The sequence below is a fragment of the Urocitellus parryii genome, chromosome 9, assembly GCF_045843805.1.
Source record: "Urocitellus parryii isolate mUroPar1 chromosome 9, mUroPar1.hap1, whole genome shotgun sequence".
Taxonomy (NCBI): Eukaryota; Metazoa; Chordata; class Mammalia; order Rodentia; family Sciuridae; genus Urocitellus; species Urocitellus parryii.
Window position 1 is genome coordinate 8,897,966 of NC_135539.1, and position 16,824 is coordinate 8,914,789.

General features: G+C 48.7%; 3 protein-coding genes across 7 annotated transcripts in view; 1 reads left to right on the forward strand and 2 right to left on the reverse strand.

Moving 5' to 3' along the window:
• Nucleotides 1–6,749, forward strand: part of Luc7l (LUC7 like) — a 34,898-nt gene extending 28,149 nt beyond the window's left edge. For 4 of the 5 annotated variants that reach the window (XM_026385374.2, XM_026385378.2, XM_077802509.1 and 1 more), the window contains 4 exons: nucleotides 3,745–3,833; nucleotides 5,276–5,305; nucleotides 5,664–5,831; nucleotides 6,408–6,749. In XM_026385374.2, the coding sequence (XP_026241159.1) occupies nucleotides 3,745–3,833; nucleotides 5,276–5,305; nucleotides 5,664–5,831; nucleotides 6,408–6,549 (429 nt within the window). In that variant the 3' untranslated portion in view covers nucleotides 6,550–6,749. Of the gene's footprint in view, nucleotides 1–3,744; nucleotides 3,834–5,275; nucleotides 5,306–5,663; nucleotides 5,869–6,407 lie in introns of all 5 variants that reach the window. The other variant, XM_026385376.2, reaches the window with a different exon arrangement.
• Nucleotides 6,750–10,752: 4,003 nt separating this feature from the next.
• Hbq1 (hemoglobin subunit theta 1) lies at nucleotides 10,753–11,384 on the reverse strand. Its single transcript, XM_026385489.1, has 3 exons — nucleotides 11,290–11,384; nucleotides 10,987–11,191; nucleotides 10,753–10,881 (listed from the first exon to the last, which is right to left on the reverse strand). The coding sequence occupies exons 1-3, from the start codon at nucleotides 11,382–11,384 to the stop codon at nucleotides 10,753–10,755; spliced, it is 429 nt and encodes a 142-aa protein (XP_026241274.1).
• A 2,932-nt stretch (nucleotides 11,385–14,316) lies between these two features.
• On the reverse strand, nucleotides 14,317–15,166 carry LOC113180437 (hemoglobin subunit alpha). The gene is made up of 3 exons (XM_026385380.2): nucleotides 15,025–15,166; nucleotides 14,694–14,898; nucleotides 14,317–14,560 (listed from the first exon to the last, which is right to left on the reverse strand). The coding sequence occupies exons 1-3, from the start codon at nucleotides 15,117–15,119 to the stop codon at nucleotides 14,432–14,434; spliced, it is 429 nt and encodes a 142-aa protein (XP_026241165.1). The 5' UTR covers nucleotides 15,120–15,166; the 3' UTR covers nucleotides 14,317–14,431.
• Between the last annotated feature and the right edge of the window lie 1,658 nt (nucleotides 15,167–16,824).

The window sequence follows — 16,824 nt, forward strand, 5'->3', positions numbered from 1 at the left end:
TTTTTTTTTGGTCGTCATTGTTGGTTTGTTTTAATTTAAAAGATTTATTTTAGTTGTAGGAGGACACAGTACCTTTATTTTATGTATTTGTTTTTATGTGGTGCTGAGGATTGAACTCAGTGCCTGACACATTCTAGGCAAGTGCTCTACCACTGAACTATAACCCAGCTCCACCTTCACATTTCTATATTTTCAAAAACCTTTTGGGAGCCAGGCACAGTGGTGTATGCCTGTAATCCCAGCAGCTTGGGAGGCTAAGACAGGAGGATCACAAGTTCAAAGCCAGCCTCCAGCCAACGATGAAGCACTAAGCAACTTGGTGAGGCACTAAGCAACTTGGTGAGGCACTAAGCAACTCAGTGACACCCTGCCTGTAAATAAAAATACAAAATAGGACTGGGGGTGTGGTTCAGTGGTTGAGTGTCCCTGGATTCAATCACCGGTACCAAAGAAGAAAAGGAAGGAAAAAAAAAACTTTTGGGACTGGGGTTGTGGCTCAGCAGTGGGTTCAATTTTCAGCACCACAAATAAATAAATAAATGAAATGAAATGAAGGTCCATTGACAACTTTAAAAAAAAATTTAAAAACCCTTTGTTCCGATTCACTCTAAGAACTTGAGTTTTATAGTGAAATACTCAAATTTTATCACTTGATTTCACATAAGAGACATAAAATATCATAATCCAAAGAATCCTGAAAATGGAACTGGGGCTGTAGCTCAGCAGCAGAGTGCTTGCCTAGCATGTGTAAGGTACTGGGTTTGATCCACCACATAAAAATAAATAAAATAAAGGCATTCTGTCCATCTACAACTATAATTAAAAAATAAAAAAATCCTGAAAATGTATTTAGTTTGTACCCCTTCGTTGTGGTAAATGACAGAGTCCAGTCCCAGGGTATGGACAGTTCTGAAATAGCTTCTGTGTGGTTCAGTTATCTTTGCCTTTGCACTGCCTCAGAAAGGTAAGGAAGCTGTTAGTTTTCTTCTGATAGCAGTGCACAACCTATTCCTTCCTGAAGAGTCTAAACTTTAAGTATGAATCTGGATGTTGTGGTGGTGCACAGCCCTACAATCCCAGCAACTCAAAGAGGCTGAGGTAGTAGGACCTTAAGTTTAAGGCCAGCCTGGACAACTTAGACTATTTCTCAAAAAAGGGGCTGGCCAGAGAGTGTGGTGGCACACACCTGTAATCCCAGCAATTTGGGAGGCTGAGACAGGAGAATTGCAAGTTCAGAGCCAGCCTCAGCAACTTAATGAGGCACTAAGCAACTCAGTGAGACCCTGTCTCTAAATAAAATACAAAATAGGGGTGGGGATGTGGCTTAGTGGTCAAGTACCCTGAGAGTTCAATTCCTGGTACCAAAAAAAAAGGCAGGATGGGAAGTTTGGGGGGAATATGGCCATGTAGCCTTCCCTCTCTCCATGCACTTGAAATGTGGAAGAACAGACCTAAAGCACCTGAATGGAATTTAGAGTGCTACAGTAACCAAGGCCTCATTTAGGGCTGGGGTCTTGTTTGACTCCAGGAAAAAGCTGGTCCTTTGAGTAGAAGACAGCAAGGTTCTGTACCCAAGGAAAGATCCTTAGGTGAATTGAATTTGGAACTAGAAGCAGGATTGGAGTACAGTGGTACTTAGGGTATTCTTAAAATATTTTACTTCTGTTCAGTAAAACATTTGGTTCTGGGGATTGAACCCCTAGGGTCACTTCAACTTAGAGCTACATCTCTGATATTTTCAGTGTACTCAGTCACATTTTCTTTTTTTTTTTTTTTTTTAATTAATTAATTTATTTATTTATTTATTTTAGTTCTCGGCAGACACAACATCTTTGTTGGTATGTGGTGCTGAGGATCCAACCCGGGCCGCACGCATTCCAGGCGAGTGCGCTACCGCTTGAGCCATATCCCCAGCCCTCTCAGTCACATTTTCAAGTTGAAATTGTTTCTTATAAGTTGGTATATCAGATATAAAAGGTTGTATGTTATATGTATTCAATACATATAAATTATTATTTGGGGGCTGGGGATGTGGCTCAAGCGGTAGCGCGCTCGCCTAGCATGCGTGCGGCCCGGGTTCGATCCTCAGCAGCACATACAAACTAAGATGTTGTGTCCGCCAAATACTAAAAAATAAATATTAAAATTCTTTCTCTCCCTCTCTCTCACTCTTTCTTTAAAAAAAAAAAATTATTATTTGGTTTCTACTGTCAAAAAAAAATTTCTCCTTAGAAGTTGGGAATGGCCAGGTGCAATGGCATATGCCTGTATTCCCAGCAGCCGAGGATGCTAAAGCAGGAGGATTGAGAGTTCAAAGCCAGCATCAGCAATTTAGCCAGGCCCTAAGCAACTTAGTGAGAAACTGTCTCAAATGTTAACTGATCCTCTACCTTCTCTTATGATTAGCACATGCAGGTGCTGGGCCAGCCTGCACTCTTCATTGATTAAGCACCCTTGGGTTCAATCCGTGGTACCAAAAAATAAATAGTTGGGAATGATGTATTCCCATTTGTCCTTTAAATCATACATTAATTCCATGTTGTCCTAGAGTTTTTTCTTAATGCAGTATTTTTTATACCTGAAAGTGTTCAGTTTTCTTAGTGTGTATCTGCATCAAAACTAAATATAAGCTTGACGGGTTGGTGCAAAGCCTGTAATCCCAGTGGCTTGGGAGACTTAGGTAGGAGGGTTGTGAGTTTAAAGCCAGCCTCAGCAACTTAGCAAGGCTTTAAGCACTTCATTGAGATCCTTGTCTGTAAATTAAATATTAAAAAACAGCTGTGATTGTGGCTCACTGGTTAGGTTAAACACCTGTAAATTCAAACCATGGTACAAAAAAAAAAAAAAACTGAATATTAGCTGGGTGCGTGATACAGAAAGCTGAGGCAGAGCATCACAAGTTGGAGGCCAGCCTCAGCAGCTTACTGAGGCCCAACCACCCCTCCCCTGCGAAAAAAAAAAAAAAACTAAAGATGTAACTCAGAGTTAAACCCCTGGGTTCAATCCCCAGTACATAAAAAGAAAAGTGGGTATGTGTTAAAACTTTTCCAACAGGCCGAAGAACTGGGTCTAGGAAGTATCTTAACCATTGCTGTTACGAGTGGTGTATGGTTGACCAAAACAGCACAAACACATTAAAGATTTTGACAGTTGTTAAAGTAGCAACATCAAATGTATTTTAAAGTGTTCTTTGTTTTGGGTTTTTTTTTTTTTAACCCTTTAAAAAATTGATTGATTGATTGGATGATTGATTGATGATGCTGGGAACCAATCCTCAGGGCACTCTGCCACTGAGCCACATCCTCAATCCTATTTTGTATTTTGTTTAGAGAGAGAGAGTTTCATTGAGTTGCTTAGGGTCTCAGTCTCCTGATCCACTGGGATTACAGGTGTGTGCCACAACACCCTGCCTTCCTGTCTGTCTGTCTGTCTTGTGCTGGGGATTGAACCCAGGATCTTGTGCATGGAAGGCAAGCACTCTACCAACTGAGCTATATTCTTAGCCCCCAGCCTTTATTTTTTATTTTATTTATTTGTTTATTTTTAGCCTTTATTTTTTATTCTCATCCAATTTCCTACACAGACCTCAAACTTATGATACCTCCTGCCTTAGCCTCTTGATCATTAAGATTACAGGCCTCTGCCACTTCATCTGGTTTGATTAAGAAGGTTTTAAAACAAATGTGTTAGTGTTTCTTAGAGTTTTTCTTGCTTTTTTCTTTTTCCCATTTTTCATCTATTTAGAAAACTGTGGCTGAAAAGCAGGAGAAGAGAAATCAGGATCGCTTGAGGAGGCGGGAGGAGCGAGAGCGGGAGGAGCGCCTGAGTAGAAGGTGAGCAAGGACAGGCTAGTATGCTCACGGAGCCCTTGTGCTTCAGAACATGCTGCTTCATGTACTAAGGTGTTGCTTGGAATAGTCAAGGTCTGCTATAGGCTAAAAGAAAGCCAACGTGCAGCATATCCAGTCCTGCAGAGTGCAGGCTGGCCCAGCACCTGCATGTGCTAATCATAAGAGAAGGAAGAGGAACAGTTAGGAAAGGTTCCTCCTTCACCACATGAGCTGATCCACTGACTGCTGGGCATGCAGCCATCAGCAGAGGGGAAGGGTTGGACCTGATCCTCTGGGAGAGGAGTGTGCTGTCTTATGGCAACACTTTGCTCTAGGGAAAGTGCATCAGGGAAGAGCTTTGGGCTGAGTGAGTGTTTGGAGGTCGTGTATGTACCTGGTATACATTTATTGCATGGTGTGGGATCATTAAAAAACTCATAGGAGTGATGGGGTCTGATGTCAGGAGGTGTTGCTTCCCTTTGGAGAGCTGAGTGAGGGTGTTGGGTGGAGCAGCAAGATCAGTGAGTTGCTGGTTGAGAGGATCCTGATGAAGGAGTTGGCGGTCTGAAGAGTCAAGTGACTGGAGTCTGGGTGTGATCTGGGGACAGAATTGATAGGAATCAACTTGAAGTTTTTTGGCCTAGAGTTTGCACTTGCTGGGGTGAGGAAGGTAGTGTGGGAAGGGATGGGGTAGAGCTTGACTCACCATGTTCAGTTTTAATGCCCAAGACATACCCTTCTGATTGGAGTTCAGAGAAGAGTTCTGAGCTAGAAATAATCTCACTTTCCTTTGGGGGTAGCTTATTTCCCCTGAAAGACCCAAAAACTGCTTTCCCAAAGGAATTCCTGAGTGCCTGACTCAGAAGGAGCCAATGCTTGCTGTTCTTTTGTTTCCATGTTGGTTGATTATTGGAGCTTTGTATTATATGAGAACATCCTCAGAAGACCTGCCATCCCTTTTGCACAGAGATGCATCTGTTGTGGTTGGGCATGTCTAGATACAGTCACATGTAGGCCCCTTTTCCATGATGACTGCACAGTGCTCTCAGAATGGGTATCACATGAGATCTTGCTGGTTGTCTAACCAGAGGAGCCCATTGATGCTCACCTGTCACTAAACCTGTGTCTGGAACTTTGGTGGCTGTGGAGTTGCACGCAGCCCTTTGTCTTCTGACTGTATACCTGTGCCGGTGTCCATTGTAAAGCCTTGTAACTCTAACCTGCACTGATGCACATGGGTGCTGCCAGTACAGCCAGTGAGCCACAGAGTGGGTGGGGCCTCATCCTGTGAGTTTTTGCACCTCCCACTGCAGCCCAAGTAGTTGAGCAGCCAGGAGAAAACAGGTCTTTGGGAAAGTCTTCCGCCTTGAGTTGTGGGCACTTTCCCAGTCATTGGAGAATGAGGATGCTTCTGGAACATTGTTCATCATCTTTTCCCTTTTCAGGTCTGGATCCAGAACCAGAGATCGTAGGAGGTAGGCTTCTAGATGCCTAATAATGTTCTCTCAGTCACATGCCTCTTCCACAAGATTTTTTAAAAATAATTGATTTTTGCAATTCCACACATTTATCTGGTGGGTAGGGTGGCTTGTGAAGGGCCCCGGGGATGGTGAAGCCTGTGGCCAACCAGGAGTGTTCAGGAAGTGCCACTCAGGGTGGGTCTGGCATCAGAGTAGCTCTTGGGACTATTTCAAACTTGAATTGCACATTTGTGAGATGACAGGAGGAAATATAAGTAAGGCCACAGTCAGAATCTGAGCCCAGAAGTGGGGTAGTCCTGGGCTGCTTGCTTTCTTAGCAATCTCAACCATCAGAGCCTTCGGTTTTTTTCAGGTCACGCTCCCGAGATCGGCGTCGGAGGCGGTCAAGATCTACCTCCCGAGAGCGAAGGAAGTCTTCCCGGTCCCGGTCCCGAGACAGACACCGGCGCCATCGCAGCCGTTCCCGGAGCCGCAGCCGGGGACATCGCCGGGCTTCCAGGGACCGGAGTGCGAAATACAAGTAACTACTCTGACTCCTTCAGTAGCTGCAACCAGGAGTGAGCCCCTTCTCTTTGTGTTCCCATGGTTTGCTGGGGTCTGTCAGTGGGCCCTTCCATAGCTGGTAGGGCTAGACTGGGCTAGTGGGGAGCCTGGCCAGTGGTGAGACTCAGGGTTTGAACGGGGGAGGACTGTGGAGCATGTCCCTCGTGGACTCCTAGGTGGAGTTACAGTACTCTGCACATAGTCATCCTGGACTCTAGGCACTGTCACTAGATACTAAACCCTCCTTAACTTCTGAAGTGGTTTTAAATTTTGGCCTTTTTCCCGTTCTATTTTTATGTAGTGGATTGTATTTCATATGTATAATTTTGTTGTGCTTCCTTATTAAAACTCTTTTATGAATGTCAGTTTTTAGTGAGTACCTAATGTTCCCTGTATGGACGGTTAGGCATGAGATGGCAGCCCTCGCTGCCCCCGGGGCTCCTGGGACCATGACCTTCCCATCCATTGAGGAAAGTCCACATTGTTGGTTTCTGAACAGCCACTGAGAAGCAGGGTGGCATCCTCCACTGAGCCTCTGGTTCCCCTTCCCTAGGTTCTCCAGAGAGCGTGCATCAAGAGAAGAGCCCTGGGAGTATGGGCGGAGTGAGCGTGGGGCTGTGGACTGGAGGCTGGAGAACTCCAACGGGAAGACTGTGTCACGGAGGTCCGAGGAGAAGGAGGCCGGCGAGATCTGAACCCGAGCTCTGATGTTCTCAATGAAAACATTCAGCACAGCCTAAGATTGCTCTTTATATTTGCTGTACACAACTCATCTTTTGTAGTTTGAATTTCTATTGTATGGAGCTAGCTGTGAGTTTCTAGGTCGTGCAGAGTTGCTCCTGTGTTCTGGGTTATGTTGTGTAGGAATAAATAAACCTGACCGGCTGCCTCCTTACTCTCCTCTGCTGAGGTGCTTTGCTGGGACCCTCCTCCACTCCAGGAGATACAGGCCTGCTGCTTTCCCCACTTCAGAAGACTGCAACTTGCAGTCCAGCCACCTTTTGGCTTTTGGTGTCTGTCCCCAGCTGAGCCAGGTATATGTGATTGTCCGTCCTTGTACTTAACACCCATCTTTGCTGGTCATCTCTAGCTCCTGTTACAGACTCGAAGGCAGGCAGGGAGCAGAGGGCACATTCCCCATTCATCTCTTCCGGAGCTGGCCTGTCAGATCCTAGGTCAGGCAAGGTGTCCTGCCATTCCCTATTTGAAGTTATGTAAGGCAAAGAAAATCCCCTGGTTGGCACCCACCTGGCAGTCTTCAGAGGAGAGGGGTGTTATCTTTGGGTCACATTCCAGGGTGCTGCTTTGTGGTTCCTGCCTGGATGGGTTTTTCTGTTACCCCCTCATCTCTTTGCTGCTGCTGTCAGGATGGGTGCCTTAAGACCAAAGTGAAGGGTAACTGCTGACTGATTTGTGGACACTGGAGCGCCTTCCCCTTTTAATATTTCTGGGGGCCGTTTACATTTGTTTTAGAGGGAGCTTCTGTTCCCTCATTGTTAACACACCGTTATTCATCTCTACTCTGTAGAGGTGCACATGTGGCAAAATAGCATCCAAAAGGCCACCAACATCCTGATGTGGCTGCTGGTCAGAGACAGTTCTTTCCTGTCTTCACAGAAAAGACTGGTGGGAAGGAAATCTATGGAATCCACTTGGGCTTGGTACTTTGTTCTATGCATGTGTCCTGTGTAGGTTTCTGCACCAGCAGAAACCAGCAACTGGCCTGTAGGCAGGTCACAGGTGTCTAGGCTGAGTGTTCATTTACACCCTGTGTTCTCCTGGAGCTAAGACAGCCAGTCTATCCACCCCCTGTCCCCCACCATTACCACTGTGACTGTTTTTTCCTTTTCTATATCTGGACATAAATTTCTCTGTGTGGACAAATAGCTGTGTTTTGCTTTGTTGTTTTGCCAAGGAGTAGGTTATGCCAACGAATGACCTGTAGTACCCACACCTTAGCTCCTCTGATTGCAGCTGAGGAGCAAGGCCCCCTGGGGCTTCCACATCAGTGTCTCCAGTCCTCCTGTGGTGGCCTGAACTAGAGTAGCTCCTGGGTAGATATCTTGTCACCTCCCTTTGCTGGGGAAGCCCTGTGGTCCTTTGTGCCCCTTTACAGTGGTCCAGGACAAATGGAACCCATGCCCCAGAGCAGCCTTGATATCCCCAGCTACTTTGCTTCCCCGCCCGAGTCTCTGGTCTGCTGTAGCTGACCTACTTAAGTACCTTTTCACCCAGTATGGACCTTGCTTTCCGCAGCAATGCCTATACATTTCAGACACTGTGGGTAGGTCTGGGCCTGGGAGGCATGTCCCTGTCCAGTGAAGGAGCCTGCCCATCAGAAAGGCCTCCCAGGTCGAGTGATGACCATACCCAAGGGAACCCAGGCTGAGTCGGAACAAAAGGGGTCTCCCCAGTATACACACCCCTCATACCATGGGAATACATCAACAGCATGGATAGTGATTTTAGAGAAGTGAGGCAGAATGGCTCTACTTGCGGTGTTGTTGACTGCCAAATCTGCCTCCTGTGCAGTGTCCCCTTGGGTGTAGCATGTAGACAGGAGTTGGTAAAAAGCCCTGGGTGAGTGGGTTAAGGGGATCCTATGAGGGGAAGGGAAAGGACAGAAGCTGAGGTCTCAGGTGCGTGGCTCAGCTGTACAAGCTGCATGTAACATGCAGACATAGGCTGCACAGTGGCCGTCTCCTAGACGGGGTGGTTTTGTAAAAAATTATACTTTGTTGTTGTTGTTGTTCATATCATGGTTGAATCGAGAAGTGCTTGACCATTGAGCCATATCCCCATCCTTTTTTAATTTATTTTGAGACAGGATCTCACCAAATTACCTTGGGCCTCACTAAGTTGATGAGGCTGGCTTTGAACTTGGAATCCTCCTGCATCAGCCTCCGGATACTCTGGGATTATAGATGTGCACCACTGGGCCCAGCAAAATATATTTTTAATTAATTTTTTAAAATTATCTTTTAGGGGGCTGGGGATATAGCTCAGTTGGTAGAGTGCTTGCCTAGCATGCACAAGACCCTGGGTTCAATCCCCAGCACCACACACACACACAAAAAAAATTTAGGGGGCTGGGGCTCAGCGGTAAAGCGCTCGCCTAGCATGTATGAGGCCCTGGATTCGATCCTCAGCACCACATAAAAGTAAAGGTGTTGTGTCCAATACTTTTTTTACTTTTTTTTTTTTTTTAAGAGAGAGAATTTTTAATATTTATTTTTTAGTTCTCGGTGGACACAACATCTTTGTTGGTATGTGGTGCTGAGGATCAAACCCGGGCCGCACGCATGCCAGGCGAGCGCACTACCGCTTGAGCCACATCCCCAGCCCTTTAGTTGTTGATGAACCTTTTTTAAAATTTTTATTTATATGTAGTGCTGAGAATCGAACCAAGTGTCTCACACATGCTAGGCAAACACTACCACTGTGCCCAGCCCTTAATTAATTTTTTTTTGGAACAGCGTGTCTCACTGTGTTGCCTGCCTGGTCTTGAACTCAAGCCATCCATCTTCTCAGCCTCCTAAATGCCAGGACTAGACCACACCTGGCTAATTTTACTGTCCTCTTTTTCTTTTTTTTTTTTCCTCTTTCCTTCCTATATTAGGATTCTTTAGAGAAACAAAGGGAGTAGGACATGCAGATGCGTAGTTATTATGTGGCATTGGCTCCTGCTGTCCCAGGATTGGAAGTCAGCCCTGCTTGGAAGGCCTGAGAACTATAAGCTCCACATCAAGGGCAGAAGATGTCTATCACTGCCGAAGCAGAGAGCAGTTTGCCTCCCTTCACTGTTTTGTTCTGTCCAGGCACTTAGTGGGTGGACGATGGCCCAGTGGCATTTAGCGGGGATCTGCAGTCTCCTGGTTCCTGGTTCCAATGCCAGTCTCTTCTGGGAACCCCACAATACCCTAGAAGTGCCTGTATACTGCCAGCCTAGGAAGGTTGATGACCAATAACACACCCTTCCTGTGTGTGGTCTGCTCTGTCCACTGATATTTTATTTTGGCACTGAAGATTGAACCCACTGAACCACATCCCCAGCCCTTTTTAAAAATATTTTATTTAGAGACAGGTTCTTACCGAGTTGGTAAGTGCCTTAGCCTCCTGAGCAGCAGGAATTACAGGCGTGTGCCACCACACCTGGCTGTCCCACTGTAATTTGAAGCTGGCATTCTTTTAAGTGCCTAGAAGGATCTGAAAGGCTGTCCACTGGCAACATGCATGGCTGCAGACCTGTTTGTGCCCATTGGTGGTAGGTCTTTGCCATGCGTGTGCTCTGGAATGTACCTTTGTCCTCTGCCAGGTCTGTTCCTGACTTGGGTAGCAGAAAGGGGCAGTAAATAGGGTAATTACTTCCCAAAGTTTCTGCAGTTACCATGGTTGATTTTATATGGAAAAAATAAACCCTACCTTTCCTCTCTTTGGAGACTAGATGAAGGCATGATTCCAGTGTGGACCCCCCCACACACCTGACTGGGTGCTGGGGCTGGACTTGCCTCCTTCCACCTGGTCCTGAGTCAGGTAACATCTGACTTTCACAAGCCTCCCCTCAGGAACTGACACCACCCCTGCACAGCTTCTGCCTCTGTTGGAGGTAGGGGTGGGGTCTGTGCCTGGTTTTCTCCTAGGCTGGGTTGGTGGGTGAGGGGCCTGCAGCCGAGGAGTGTCAGGAGGGAGCCAGCAACTTGAGGAGCTGCTGCTGCCTCTGCAGCCCTTACCACTTGAGGGCTGTGAGACCCTATGCCCCACTTTAAAAGGACCAGTCTTGTTCATCCATCCCTGTGTCTAAAGGACATATGTTCCAGGACGCGTTCTGGGGGACTTTATTCAAGGCGGGGTCCTCGGGAAAGGGAACTCCTGGAGGCCCCCAGATGACCCTCCGGATTTCAGCGATACTTGGAGACCAACGTGGAGGTCACATGGCTTAGAAACTTGTCTAGCGAGGCCTGCATGGTGGGGCTGAAGTCTCCGGGATAGTGCCGGGCCAGGGTCACCAGCAGACAGTGGCACAGGAGCTGCGGGCAGATGGAGCTGTGCCTGGGCCCATCCATCATCCACACCCTTCCCTGGGGGGACCCCTCCCCCGGCGACGCTGGATCCGGCCTGGCCTGCACGCTCACCTGGAAGTTGGCTGGGTCCACACGCAGCTTATGTGCGTGCAGGTCGCTCAGAGAGGCCAAGGCGCCCGGCAGGTCGTCCAGCTGATCTACGGCAAGGGTCAGCGCGTCAGCCACCTTTTGGCCGTGGGCTTTAACTTGGGCGGAGCCGGGGCTCAGGTCCAAATGGGGGAAGTACGTTTTGGTGCCAGGGAAGGCCAGGAAGGTCCTGCGGGGAACGGAGGGTGGGTGCGCGTCTCCGAAGCGGGCCGAGCAGCGGGTAGGTGCGCGTCTCCAAAGCGGGCCGAGCAGCGGGTAGGTACGTACCTCTCCAGGGCTTCGGTCGTGTAGACGCCAACGTTGTTACCCAGCTTTTTCCACAGCGCGCGCACCATCGCCCGGTCCTTGGCTGACAGCGCCATGCCGGCTCTCCCGCCAAGTGCTTTGCGCCCAGCCTGCGCCCGCGCCGGCGCCTTTGGAGGACTTCTGCGTGGCCTCCAGGGGGCGCCTTGAGCGTTCGCGCTGACCTGTGGTCCCAGGTCTCAGAGGGACTCCACTGTGCTCAGACTGCTACCCTCAGTCTCCCTGAACCCCGAGGCCCCATACGTTAAAGGGTTTGCTACATGGAAGGTAATGCCCAGATAACACTGAGTTTCAGCCTGTGTTTTGGCGTGTCCCCTATCTCCCGTATCTATTGGGACACCTTCCTCAGTCTGTCTACTAATTTATTGTATGAAATGAGGATAAGTCGTTTCTTAGCTTTGTCATGAGAATTAAATGGATAGCAAATGCCAAGTGCCTGGCTCATAGTAGATGTTCCTTTCAGAACAATGAACATTTATTAGGTGCCTGGTTTGTGTCCAAATAATAATTGTGAATATTCAGCATATTCTGCCAGATTCCAAATCACACCTTTTTCCCCCCTAAATATTTTTTATTCGTCGATGTACCTTTATTTTTTATTTATTTATATGTGGTGCTGAGGATCAAACCCAGTGCCTCACACATACTAGACAAGTACTCTGCCACTGAGCTACAACCCCAGCACCAACACACATCACACCTTTTTAAATATTTTTAATGCATTACTGGGAATTGAATTGAGGTTAGCCTGAGCAACTCGGCAAGTCTCTGTCTCAAAACAAAGAGTAAAAAAAGACAGGGAATGTAGCTCAATGGTAGAGAGCACTCCTAGATTCAATCTGAAGTCTCTCCCCTCCCCCAAAAATTAGATTCCATATAATTTACCATTAAATCTATCTTAACAGTGTATAATTCAGTGACATTTAGAACATTCACAGAATTGTGCAGCCATCACTAATGTCTAGTTTCAGAGCTTTTTCATCATGCTAAACAAAAACTCAGCCATTAGCAGTAACTGCCCAATCCCCTTCTTTTAGCTCCTGGTTACCACCAATCTGCTTCTTTTCCCACAGACCTGCTTATTCTGCTTACAGGTTGGCTGGCCTTCTCCCTTCCCTTCCTCTTCCTTCCTTGTTCTCCTCCTCCTCCTCCTTATTCAACAGAATGGTGCTTTACCACTGAACTACATTCCCAGCCCTTATATTTTTTTATTTTGAAAATAAGTTACCCAGGTTGGCTTAGAACTTGTGATCCTTCTTCCTCAGCCTCCCAAATAACTGGAATTTATATATCATATTTTACATATCATATGATTTACATATCATATAAATGAGATTATATGATATGTAGTCTTCAGGGTCTGGCTTCTTCCACTCAGCATAATGTTTTCATCATGATTTGTCCACATCCTGCAAATTTCATTTCTTTTTATGCCTGAATTTTAAGCCACATTTTGTGTGCACATGTGTCCACTGATGTGCATTTGATGTGTTTCCACCGTAGCTGAGGCCTCTATGATAAAACAAAATATATCAAAGATGGAGCTGTGCCTGGGCCCATCCATCATCCAGCGCAGTGGGGCATGCCTGTAATCCCAGCGGCTCGGGAGGCCAAGGCAGGAAGATCACGAGTTAAAAGCCAGCCTCAGCAAAAGCAAGGCGATAAGCATCTCAGACCCTGTCTCTAAATAAAATACAAAATAGGACTGGAGATGTGGCTCAGTGGTTGAGCACTCCTGAGCTCAAACCCCAGTACAAAAAACAAAAACAAAGATGGCTCCTATCTGGAACTCTACTGAGCCAAAGGGCATAGTAAGAATGAGTCTTGAGCTTAAGGCAGAAAGAACAGAGGGGTTTTTGTTTGTTTGTTTGTTTGTTTTAGTTGTAGATGGACATAATACCTTGATTTTATTTATTTTTATGTGGTGCTGAGGATCAAACCCAGTGCCTCACACATGCTAGACAAGGGCTCTACCACTGAGCCACAACCGCAGCCCCATGAACAGTGTTTTTAAGTGGAGGGCTGGGGCCAGATGGCCCTCAAGCCTTCCCTCTGATACCCATGCCCTGGACCTGCTCTGCTAGGAGGAAGTATGTGGGGTGGGTCAGCCAGGTCTCCCTAGCTCTGGATCTTCTTTCTACTGCTCCACTTGGACAGGAGAACCCAGTGACATGGGGCAGCTGAGTGAACATTGGGCTGGGCCCAGAGGTTGAGTCTCCTGACTCTCATGGCCCCAGGACTACAGTATTCATAGAATTGACATCCTGGGTTGATAGTTCCAGAAAATGGTATGGTATCTACAATTCCTGCTCACCCTTAAACTTATCAGAACTGTGTAGAGAATTTGGGGGTTTTAGGGAGACTGATCTCTGAAGAGAGAGGATTCAGTGTTACTCTGAGGAAGTGTGGCTTCCTCACCACCACCCTTCTCTGGGAGGGTCCCTGGGAGAGCTGGGCCAATTTCCCTCAACCACGTTAGGCAAGTGCTCTAAGCCTAACTCCCAGCCATTTTTGTTTATTTGTTTTGAGGCAGATTCTTGCTGAATTGCTCAGTCTGTCCTCCAACTTAGAGTCCTCCTGCACCCGCCTGCTGGATAGCTGGAATTATCAGTATGTACCACATTGCCCAGCTTGCTGGGCCATTTGAGTGTAATTGTGTGTGCATGTGTGATAAAATGTGAAGAGGAGGAGCAAAGAGAGTAAGTATTGCAGCAAACTTGTGTGGAATCTTAAAGGCCCTGGAATGAAACGCTGGGAGGAACTACAGCACAGCTCTGCTGGGTAGAGGGGTGTCCAGCAAATCCTGGGCAGCCACCAGTACTGGTTCCAAATCCAGCTTCTTTCTGTCCCTCCCTCCTTTGACTTTTCTTGTCCTCTCCAGATATATAGAGGTCTTTGAATCAGGTAAATGATGTGTTCCCAAGAAGCCACCAGCCACCAACCCCCAACCTTGAGATCTAGGTGGACACAGAGAATCCAGGGCACACAGGCTGCCGCACATTCAGACTTTATTCAAAGACCAAGAGGTGCAGGTGCAAGGAGGGGAGGAGGAACTGGCCAGGAGGCCTGACAGGCATGGATGGGCATGGCCTGTGGGAGCTCCAACTTAACGGTATTTGGAGGTCAGCACGGTGCTCACAGAGGCCAAAAACTTGTCCAGGGAGGCATGCACAGCAGGGGTGAATTCGGCTGGGTGGTGAGCAGCCAGGGTCACCAGCAGGCAGTGGCTCAGGAGCTGTGGAGAGAGGAAAGGCCGTCAGTGGCACTGCCATCTGTGTTCCACCTTACTGTGGGGTTCTCTGCCCTGCCACATTGCCACCTGCACCCTCTACCCGTCCCTCCCGGCCTTTCCCGGCCCCAGCGCTCACCTTGAAGTTGACGGGGTCCACACGCAACTTGTGTGCGTGCAGATCGCTCAGAGCGGACAGGGCGCCAGGCAAGTCATCAACGTGGGCCGCGGCATTGGCCAGAGCATCAGCCACCTTCTTGCCATGGCCCTGGACCTGTGCGGAGCCGTGGCTCAGGTCAAAGTGGGGGAAGTAGGTCTTGGTGGTGGGGAAGGACAGGAACATCCTGCAAGGAAAAAACGGCGGGTGAGCGAAGTTGAGGAGGATGAGGGCATAACAGGTAGGGTGCCAGCCGGTCACTGGGACCGGTGTTGAACCCCAGGGACCGAGCAGGGCAGAGAAGGGCGCTCACCTCTCCAGGGCCTCGGCACCATATGCAGCACCATGGCCGCCAATCTTCTCCCAGCAAGCCTTGACGTTGGTCTTGTCAGCAGGAGAGAGCACCATGGTGATTTCTTTCTGAGTCCGTGTCAGAACCAGAAGCGTGCTGGACCAACAGAGCGCAGCGCTTTTATGGCCCGGGTGTTTGGGACCCGCCCAGCCCAGCCTCGCTTATTGGCTGGCACTGGGTGAGTGAGCAGCCAGGCCTGGCCAGCAGGGGGCAGACTGGCGCGTCCAGCCAGCTGGGCCTCACCCGCACTGGGACCAACGGGCATTCTTTCCCCCACTCTCCGCCGCCCTCTTGGAAGCCGCATGCTAGGCCCCAGATGCCCGTGCGAGGTTCTTGCAGCGCACGAGTTCAGTGCCATTTCCGACGCGCGAGCATCCTAGCCGTAGGCTGGACTCCTGTGAGCACCGGCAACAGCCAGCCCGCACAACCCACCCTGACATGACAGATGTGCCTCTCTTGAGCAGGATAAGAGGTGAATTGGGAAGCAAGAGAAGCATTTCCCAGTCGGGACAGAGAGAGGTGCCCCCACAAAGGTGCCCTGCCCGCCATCCCTGCAACAGCCCTCAGCAGCCCCCTTTCCTTCCACAGACAGTCATTGCGTCTGACTGACAGGCACAAGGAAGGAAGATGCACCCATGCACGAAACTGGCAGCGCTTGAGTAGGGCGCACCAGGCTCCAGCTCCCTTAGCTGGTGGGGTGGCTGCAGCCCCAGGTCATGGACTCTCAGTGGGGGCTCTCCTTTGCCCAGCCCCTGGGCAGCTGGGTGAATGACAGCCTCTGCCCCACTGGACTAGTGGTTCTTCTTCACAGTGACAGCCCAGCTGTCCAGATGGTGCCAGACTTGCTTTAAGTGGGGTTAGAGCGATAAGCACAGGTGCAGGCTGAGCAAGACCTGAGCATCTGGCTCGTCCGGAACCTGCACTGTCATCTGGTCGTCACAGAAGTACAGGTCCACTTTCACACCTTGGGAAGGGCACTGAGGAAACCTAGTTTAGCCTGAGGGTCAGGGTAGGCTTCCTGGTGGAGGCTAGTCTGGAAGGTGGGCTTGGGAGGAGAAGGCAGAGGCTTGCCTCCAGGGGCAGGGAGAGGAGGTCCCTGTGGCTATGGAGCAGAGGTGGGGGAGCCGGTGGGGAGACTGGCTAGAGGCTTTAGACTGAAGACAGAGGGACCTCCCTGAAGCAGTGAGAGGGACTGGAGTGCCAGCAGGTGCTGCCCTCTTCCCTTTGCTGGTGACAAGTGATGGTCCCTTGGGCTTGTGGTGGATGGAGGGTACTGAGGAGCAGAGGGGATGCGAGTTCACCCATGTGTCTTGCCCTGGGTCCGGAGGAAGAACTTGTTCTGAAGTGGCCTGGGTGGTACCCTTCTGCCCACTGCTATGCTAGTCCCTTCCCTAAAATTCTAGGTTCTTGTTCACAGTGACAGCCCAGCTGTTCAGATGGGACATCTCTAGCCATTTTTAGTTGTTATTCTGAGACAGGGGCCCCCAAACTTGCTGATGCTGGTTTCAAACTTGGGATTCTCCTGCCTCAACCTCCTAAGTAGCTGAGATTATAGATGGGTGCCACCAAGCCCAGCCCTACATGAGCCCTTTAAGACAAGTCTTAGTCTGTGGAACATATTTCAGCCAAAGACTGAACATATTCTCTCTGTGTCTCTCTCTTTGAGACAAGGTCTTTCTATGTTGCCCAGGATGTTCACAAATCCCCAGCTCAAGCAATCCTCTGACTTCAGATATCAGAGTAGCTGTCAGACTTGCATTC